The 9,749-nt window shown below is 42.0% G+C and overlaps 1 protein-coding gene and 1 pseudogene across 1 annotated transcript; both read right to left on the bottom strand.

Annotated features, from left to right (window-relative positions):
• Positions 1-716: 716 nt before the first annotated feature.
• Positions 717-1,115, bottom strand: LOC131224266 (serine/arginine-rich splicing factor SC35-like). Its single transcript, XM_058219799.1, has one exon. It carries the CDS (start codon positions 1,113-1,115, stop codon positions 717-719), a length of 399 nt encoding a protein of 132 aa, XP_058075782.1.
• A 1,051-nt stretch (positions 1,116-2,166) lies between these two features.
• LOC131224265 (cytosolic sulfotransferase 5-like) lies at positions 2,167-9,023 on the bottom strand (annotated as a pseudogene).
• Between the last annotated feature and the right edge of the window lie 726 nt (positions 9,024-9,749).

Raw genomic sequence — 9,749 nt, 5'->3', positions numbered from 1 at the left:
TGGTCCCTGGAGGAGGTTCTGCATTGGATGTTTGAGGAGGATCCGGAGGCCAAAATAGATGCCTAAAGACTTGCTCTACCCATTATCGAGTGGAGATTAGTTGGGATCCCAACTGCCCTGCACGAAGATTGCCTTCAACAGGGAAGGTGGAGGGATATTCAATAGTACCCCAGATCAGGTATTTAACCCCTTTAACAATCAGACTTTGAAGCTTGTTAGTGTCCATACTTGGCTAAGGGATGACCCTGACCCTAGCTCCGATTTGGACGAATCCCATAACCGAGCATTTGTCCACTTCTATCACCTTGCCGAAGGTACTCTCCAAACCGATGAAAACTGATTCCAGCTAGGCGTGCACAGGAATCCCGTAGAGAGTAACCCATAACACCTTGTCGGAGGGTGTTGAGGAATGGCTCTAGGCTTTGACCTTAGAGAGACCCATCTTGGCGTGCAGGGAGCTATTTAAGAAGAAATGGGTAACTTCGAGCTTAGATTTGAAGTTGACGAGGAAGCGGTCCATTGCTATTCTGGCAACATCTATGGCGGATGCAGCGAAGTTCAAGTCCACGAGAGCTTGGAAGAGATGAATCATGGGGACGTCTTTGTCTAGAGCATGTCCCACAAGGGCAAGCCCTAGTTGCTTCAGTTTAGACTCCACTTGGGCACCATTCGCCATGAAAGAGGTTTTATCAGCTCGCTGCTGCTGTGAGGGGTTTCTAATTTCCCAAACAGGGGAAAGGAGGCCCTATTTCTCCCTGCCATAAATGTCTGGTTCTAAAAATCTGTTTTGGGGTTTTGAGAGGAGTTCGGAGCATCCTGTATTTGGGTGGGGAAGAAGCCTTTTTGGAGTTGGCCAACGTGACCGTGATGATGCGGCCGTCCACACGTTTCCCATGGAGAATCCTTATTGCTGTATAAACGTCCGCAACATAGTGGAATCTGACGAATCTGAAACCCCGATGACAATTGTGCATGTCATCCCATGGGGCGGAAACATCAGGTATCTTCCCATATTTACCGAAAATCCTATGGAGGTCCTCCTCTGAAGTATCAAATGTCATGTTGCTGACAAAGAAGCTAAAACCAGGAGCTCCTGCTCCTCCTCTTCCACCCATCCCCCACATGAAGCGGGCTACATGGGCTGAGGTTTGCAAACTGTATGAGGAAGAGGCGTGAATTAGCGATTTGGAGAAGATGAATCTTGCTCTCATATCCTTCTCTTATTACGTTTCTATTTTTAACCGTTCCTCTTCTTTCAGCCAAGCTCTATTATTCTTGGTTATGGCTTATTCTTTGACCACGCATTAAGCTTTTATTTTTCCGGATGCATTACTTTGGTCATTTGATAACATTCCATAAAAGGTACTCAAGGTATATTTTAGAAAATCTTTTCATACACTTATTATTATTATTATTATTCCCGACACACTCAGGCCTAGTGGAATTTCACCACCTATGAGTACTCGGACCCTTGACCGGGTGTTGAAACTCTTGAGAGTCTACCACCCCAGCAAGAGTAAAGACCCTTTCATACGCACGCTTCTTATCTATCATCTATCGTGATATACCATATGTCACTCTTCTATTGGACTTTCGGTATTAAAAAAAATGCTACTTATTGACCCATTGAGTACTGACATTTGCCTACTGTATGTGTTGTTCCGCCTAATTTTCATATCTGGTGATCATCATGGTATTGCCCACCTTCGGTACGAGAGCATATGTAACTGTTAGGTCGGAAAAAAAAATGGTTGTATCACAAGTCATTACTCATGATTAACCCTCCATATTTGATCATTTGTCATTAGAAAAGAAACTCCGCTGTATGTAGCAGGGAGTGCGTAGACACACATATCTTAAATAACTTGATAACAGACAATACTTAAACAGTGCAAATTACATAATGCAGAGGGTCCAACCGCAGATACCATATGAGGTCTCATTCCCACCATCCGATGACATAGGTGTGATCAATCTGAGCCATTGGTTAGGTAAGGGCTCTGTGAATGTCCTATACTAAAAATCAGGGGAGCCCACTTATCAAGTGAGCCACGCATGTATATTGAATTTGGAATATTTTTCGACCATTGATTGTAGCAACCTTTTTTTATTCTCATACAAATTCGATCAAGAACATGCTTACTGTGTAAACCAGCTGATAAATGGCCCCGATCTCTAAACTGCCTTTCATCCAACAGTGGGAACATAGGCAGTGCATGTACACATCGGGCCTTACATTATATCGAAACCCTATGAACACAATCATAAAGAAAGTGGTTTACATTACAACACGCCCAACACTAATCAAACATGAAAGCATACAAGAATACAAAGAGAGTTGGAGAACAGTGAAATGCCCCCCTAAATAGATATTGGGAACGTCAGACCATAACATTTCAACTTTTCTTCCGTGATCCGATCCAACCGTTCAATCATTTGAGTAGTAAGATAATTGGAAGAATCACCAACCCCACCTCGCCTAAACAAATGACTATTCTCGAACTTATACTGGTCCTTCCCCATATGAGTCTTTCCGGTCTTGTTCACGTCCAAATTGCTCAAATTCTCGAAACTACACAACCTTAATATATCATGAAGCACGCCTCCTCTATCCTCCTCAGTTGTAAAAGGGCATCCTATAAACTCCGCCAACCTTTTCAACAAAACCAACGGCTCTCTTTTCAAATTCTCGTAATTAAGAAACATTACCTTCTCAGGACATTTTAAGCTTGCCTTCCAATACCCCAATACATGGTCCCAGAAGGGACCACGCCATGAAATACCTGCACAGAAAAGGTCAAATACATCTTCGAGTGAGATCGGTGATTGAGTCTCAGGTCTCATCTTGTTTGAGAAATGCCAAAGAGAAATGAACACATCTCTAAGATTTCTACAAAGATAGATAATTCTGCAGTTAGAGTCCTTAATGGATTGTGGCAATGACGTGTAAGGTACATGCGTGGAAAAGAGACGAGGGGAGCCAGTGCATTCAAGATCAGGAGTTTGTTTGTTTGCATAATAGTCCCATCTCCAGGAAAGGTACGAGTTTGTGGGGATTGTTGGAGAGCAAAGGGTGCTGGGGACATGGGTAGCAGCCCCGGTTCATGATAGCAAATGCGAGTGCCTTGAGCCATGTAGTGCCTGATTTGGGAATGGTGGCCAATAGTAAATCGTTGTCGCCAGCTTGGAAGTGCTGTTGACATGCAATTGTTCCCAGTAGAAACCATTTGGTGTACCAAAAACCTTGGTATTGATAGAGACGATGCGGCTATGAGTTTGTCGTTGGAAGGGAGGAGAGTAATTCTTTGCATTCATGGCTTAGTCCTTCTTTCTCTTCTTGTGGAGTAGGGGGTGTTTGGGACGTGGCCATGTGGATCGAATGCTCCTCAATGGTTGGTAATGGATGCTGGGATTTCAAAGAAAGAGATTTTGTGGTATATACGGCCGCCTAGGTTTTGCACTACTATAAGAAAACAATCCTATTTCTAAAATGATTTATAAAAGCCACCTAAGCTTCCACTTTTACTCATTTTGGCACCTACGGTCTGATGTTATTGAGTATAATATATTATATTTTATAAATGACAAAAATGCCTTTTCATATTTTATGCCATACGTGTTTTATCCACGCCGTACGTTCATTTTGTCATATCATTTTTGGGCATGGGACCAAAAATGAGGCAGATCCAAATTTCAGATGGAGTCATTGAATGCCTACTATTAAAAATCCCCAAGCCCGATCGTAATGCCCACTATTGTTTTTGGAAGTTTTAAATGGTCAATCACCATTAATATTACTTGTGGTGTGGTTCGCTTAGGATTTAGAATTCTTTTTGCCTTGGACTCATGCTCTGAATGATCTAGCATAATGGATGGACAGCATAGATATGCAATAGATACATCAAGGTGGGCACCATGTTCACGGCCAAACGAAATTTATACTGTTTTTTATTTAAATCGGAATCCAAAGAATAGAAGTAGGCTCTCAGGTGGGCGCACCATAATGTCCATGTCAAATCCATCCCGAGCACCAAGTGAGTCATCATAAATTACCCACATGGCACAAAAATCATGGTGGTCCTTTAATTATTGAGCCAAACAAACAAGTAACAGTTAGGATTGAGAAGGCCAACCCTTGATTTTTATGAAGTACAATGTGCCGGTTATATAAAATCTAATCCTTCCATAAGGTAACCCACTAAAATTCATGTATAAGGGCAAAAAATCGGGTCTAACCGTGATTAAGTTGGGACACACAAATAGAAACTGTTTTGACGGTAAGAGTTGCTCTGTATTATGTTCAATCGTGTGGTCTCTAGAGTTAGAGATGGGCAGTAGATTTAGCCACTGAGCTTAAGATGGGGATGATAAAGTGGTGGTCCAGGTGAATTTCACATGCATATAAGGGTGGACCACCTAAATTTTGATGTCATGCCAAAAGGACGCTGATGGCATACGTCCTATTCGAAAGCAGGCATACGTCCTATTCGAAAGCTGGCATTTGGTTCGTCGGACAACCACGATGTATGTGTATTAACCACACCGTCCCTCTATTTTGGATCATTATTTCAGGGTGTTGTCCTAACATGAGGTAAATCTAAATCGAAGTGGAACACACCACTGAAAAGTGAAAAACTCCTCAGGTTTACTGTAGTAATTATTTTAGCCCACACCGTTTCGGATGAAGCTGATATTTGTGCTTCCCTTCATCTAGGTCTGCATGACATAGTTTACTCTTGCCCGGGAGTTGTGGTCAAGGGTTCGAGTACCCATAGGTGGTGAAATTCCACCAGCGTGAGTGTGTGGGGTGTGTAAAAAAATAAAAATAAAAATAAACATTACGGTGGTGGCCCCATGCTTACACAAATAAAAATAAAAATAAACATTATAGTGGCCCCATGCAGTTTTTAATGGTGGACGTTTACTGGTCATTATTTCTCCTTTGTGAGGTCCACTTGATATTTGGATTTCTTCATTTTCTAGCGCATACTCTAAAATAGTGATCCACAAAGGATGAATGGTTTGGATCAAACACATATTAATGTGCATAGCATAGTCCATTCTACATGTGGATTCCACACCTTTCACTATCACTGGTATGACACAGCTATATTCATTTAAAATAAAGGGTAAAATTGTCTTTTTATGAGATAGCGTGTTAAGTTGCTACAATCTATTAGTCAAAATTATACAAGACAGTTGAAAACCGTATTTTGAAATATTAGGCAGGCTTTGATCAAAAAGGTTAAAAGAAGCTTGTTTTTAATGATAGCCTAAAGTAATGGGCCGTAGGGCCAAAACTCTTGAAGAAAACCCTCTTGTGTGGATAATATATATAAAGGCTAGACGAATTGCATGTTATGGACATCTCTTCAATGGTGGCGAAGTGTTGACCATGGTTCGATAATTGATGCCATGTATGGTACCACAGGTCTAAAACTCATTAAGTTTACATGAATTGGGTCAAGTCAACTTGACTAGGCAATAAATCAAGGCGAGTTAGTGAGTAACTTGCTTGTTAGTGTACTCTGCCAAGTTTCTCATACACTTCACAAGTCCACAAGCTAACTAGGTCAACTCGATCCGGCCCAGCATGACTTGAGTTGTATCCTTGTTGGGGTTTGTGTTGTGGAATTACACAGATTTAGATATGGGATAGCAATCAAAGAGCACCAAGCAATCACAAGAGAACACAAAGATTTAACATGAAAAAACTCATGTGGGAAAAAACTACGGCACAAAGCGACAGAATTCTACAATGAGAATAGAAATTACAAAGAGAAAGGACTTACCCGATTCGAACAACCTCGAATCTCACCCTTGCTATACCCTTTAGAAACCCTAAAACCCTTTAAGGAACCCTTGGAACCCCTTTAGAAAACCTTAACATTCCTTAGAATGGCCCTAAGGACTCCAATTTATAAATGGGGAAACCCCACTTATGCACCTCCCTAGAAACCGCCTCAAATTTACGCAGTCCGTGCATAAAATGCGCACCATCTGCGAAGCCTTGACTAGTCGAGCTTGGGCTTTGACTGGTCGAAGGACCCCTTCAACTAGTTGAGCCTGTCCCTCGACTGGTCGAGTGTCCCAGAATTCCTAAATACACCATTGTTGGACTTCGAGTCGAGCAGGCTTCAACCAGTCGAAGGGACCTTCGACTATTCCAGCCAGTACCTTGACTAGTCGAGCAGTGTAGACAAAAAGATTTAAAACATCAGTTTTTATAACAATCTCCACCATGTCTTCAATCTTCAATTATATAGCTTTTTGACCTCTTCTCTTATCTCTGCATCGCATTATAGCTTCAATCAATACTTTTTATGCATATTCTGTCCTTGTTTTACGCCATCGCTAAGTCCAAAGAAGTCGCACAAAACTTGAACTTCTCTACAGGAACGATCTAGGCGAGCATGTCTGTTCGATGAGAATCCACATGCCCAACCACCTTTGCTCCTGTCTTCTCAAAAGATTAAACGTAGTCCTTCGTACCATCTCACCGCTACCTAACATTGCTAGTCGGGGTATTTACTCACAACATCAATAGCTTATGAAATAATCAGTCTAATACAAACCATGGCATGCACTGCTAACCGCATTCGAATAAGGCTTATTAGATATATCCTGCTTTTTCTTATCTGTTTTGGGACATGTCCTGAGGAAAACTTGAGGAGAGATGTATAGGGAACGCTATTCGGCTTTGCCTAGTCCATTACATTCTTGATCAATACCTACACAAGGTATTATACCTGTGATTACCAAAACCTGCTCCTCTTTCAGTCTCAATACCGATAACCATATTTGCAGCCCCCTGATCCTTCATCATGAAATGTCTCACTTAACCGAGTCTTCAGTATATTGATTTCAGACATGTCATAATTGGTGATCTACATGTCATCAGCATACAATTCCTGACTCACCATGAAGGAATCAAACCATTGCCTAAGCAATAGGTCGTGCAACGACCTCCTGCAATTTTTTTCTCAACCCCTTTAACTTTAAACCGCTTTGGTTATTTCATGTAGATTTGCTCTTCCAATTTCCTTTGCAGAAGTGTAGAATCCGCACCCATCCTTTCTAGCTCAAGATCGCATTGGCCAACCAGTGCCAATCACGAATTTAATAGACACCTGCTATACCGTTAGCGCCAATATCTCTGAGAAGCCGATCCCTTCTGATGGGGACATCACGCGCACTCACGTCACCCCCTACGCATGTACGTACGTAGAAGGAGGACCGCACCATCGATCTGGCTCGATGACGACATCCAGGGAGGGCCTCCTAGCTAGAAGTTAAGTTTTGGTTCAGAAAAGTGACCCGATAGTCAAGAAAAGCCCACCATGGGATCTCATGATCGTGGCCCACTCATTGGATTGGTTTTATATTTTAAGTTTTACTTATTGTTATTATTTAGAACATCATGAATGCTTTAGATTTCCTTGTTTAGTTTTTATTTTAGTTTACTTCATCGCCAAGTAATAAGTGTCGCACATGGTGCGAGTTTTTAGGTATAGGATTCTCCCTATAAATAGCCACCCCTTGTAGTTATTTTCATTCATTGAAGTTAATAAAAAATTCCTGCTTTATTTTTCTGCTCTCTTCGTGAGTTGTGGAAGAATTCAAAAGTGGGTGCGAAGCCCTCCCTTTTCGAAGGGCTAACTACCGTGGTGCGAAGCCACATCGATCCCAATTCACCCCCATCTTCCATCATCTTTTTTTTCCATCTTCCCCCACCATCCGTACTTCGAATTTGTCCTTTTGTTGCATCAGATTTCTTCATTACAGAAGGTTTCCAGATTTCGGCCCGCAGGCGAGCTGAAACTTCGGCGGAGCACTACGCACAAATCGTACATCAGATCGAGCTGAGATTTGGTTTTGGAGTCCATCCCTGGCCCACCAGGGCAAAGGTGGCCTTTTTCTAAATAGTGGGCCCCACACAGGTGCGGCCGGGATCACACGCATGTCCGTCTGGGCCATTATTGCTGTCCACACGCGGGATCATCTTTTGACTCAGGTTTTTATCCTCTTTTATCCTCTCATATCCGTTTTTTATGAATTCTAACCCTAGATTACATGATCCCTAATTGATTTGCCCATTTTTATCACCTTAGGGTTCCCTGAATTGAAATTAGGAAATCCCTTAGATTCGGGATTGATTTTTATGCATGAGTAATTGATTTTATTTCCCTTTGACATCATTTGGTTTATAATTTTTATTGGTCCAGTCCTAGCTTGTGTCGGCTTGGACCCGCATAGATTTCCATTTTTTAATTGAATGTTTGGATTTTCATGTGGGACGTGGAATTTGTGTGATTGTTTCTGAATTGGTAGGATTTAAGCCTGAAATCTTACATATCATATTTAATTTTCCATGTCCTGCATCATCTTCTCTTTGAGCATAACCCTTCGCTACTAACCTCGCTATATATCTATGCTATATCCTTCCAAAGATCCACCTGCATCTAACTGCTTCCTGGCCTACTAAAAGCTCCACCAGCTCCCATGTGTCGATCTGGTACAATAAGTCTATCACATCGCCCATAGTCACCTTCCACTTCTCAGCAGTAGGCTCACCTAGAGCCTTCTGAATAGAGGACGGATCCCCTGCGATATTGGAGTCGTCCATATACCTCACTGATATCTTGCGATTATGCTGTATGATTCTTCTCATAGGTGGTTGCTCCACCTATTCTGTATCTCTGTCCGCGTGTCTCAGCCTTCATGCCCTGCCCGCTCATGTGGCCATGCCCAATATGCCATACACGTGCAAATGTGAAATCCGCTACAGCCACTACAGCTCCACTTGTTGAAATGCTCTCGATCAACCTGTAAACATTATCGAGTTGTTGCGCTTTCATGATTACCCGTGCCCCTTTAGATACTTTAAGGACACCATCAATACTTGTGAACCTACACCCTACAGCCTCGAGTGCACCGAAAGAAATCAGGCTCTTCTTCATGTTAGGAACATGCCTCACCCCAGTCAAGGTATGCTCTATCCCATCAAACATCTTGACACGCATCGTACCAACAACCACAATATTACAGGCACTGTTATTGCCTATAAATACATGTCCACCATCGTACTCCCTGTACCTAGTGAACCAACTCTAATGAGGAGTCATGTGAAAGGATGCCCTTGTGTTTAGAATCCACTCACCCTAACGATCACCGTATGAGCATCTGATTGTAGATATAGATAAAATATCACCATCAAATCCACTCGATCCATCTGACGTGGCACCATTGGCCTCCCTGTACAAAGCCTTAGATTCTTCTCTCTTAGATTTAAGATTTGTACAATCTTTCTTCACATGTCCTTCCATCCGACAGTTCCAGCAATTTACCTTTCCTTTGCCCTTGCCCTTAGATTTAGATCTAGATCCTAAAGAACCTGTACCTTGTTTAGAATTCCTACCCATTGTAAGCAGTGCATTAGAAGATATCCCCATGTCGACGTTAAGCTTTCTCATAGCCTTCCCTTGAAAGGCTGAGATAACGGTGTCAATATTTAGGGTTTTATTCGTGGTGCACATTGTGTCCTTGAATGACTCATACGATGCCGAAACAGAATTCAGCAACATATATGTTTGTTCTTCATCTTTCATCACTTCCTCCATATCCAACAATTTGTAAACCAATTTATTGAAGTTGCTAATGTGAGCCTCTAGATCTCTACCCTCTGCCATCTTAAAGTTATACCATTGCCGCTTCAAGTGTAGGCGATTTTCAGAGGATTTTTTTCGCAT

Source organism: Magnolia sinica, chromosome 13, assembly GCF_029962835.1.
Source record: "Magnolia sinica isolate HGM2019 chromosome 13, MsV1, whole genome shotgun sequence".
NCBI lineage: Eukaryota > Viridiplantae > Streptophyta > Magnoliopsida > Magnoliales > Magnoliaceae > Magnolia > Magnolia sinica.
The sequence above is the reverse complement of the archived record's forward strand: the minus strand, read 5'-3'. Positions and strand labels throughout refer to the sequence as shown.

Bases quoted from the DNA above. Each gene is read 5' to 3' on its own strand.
- LOC131224266 (XM_058219799.1), bottom strand. From the start codon at position 1,115: ATGGGTGGAAGAGGAGGAGCAGGAGCTCCTGGTTTTAGCTTCTTTGTC.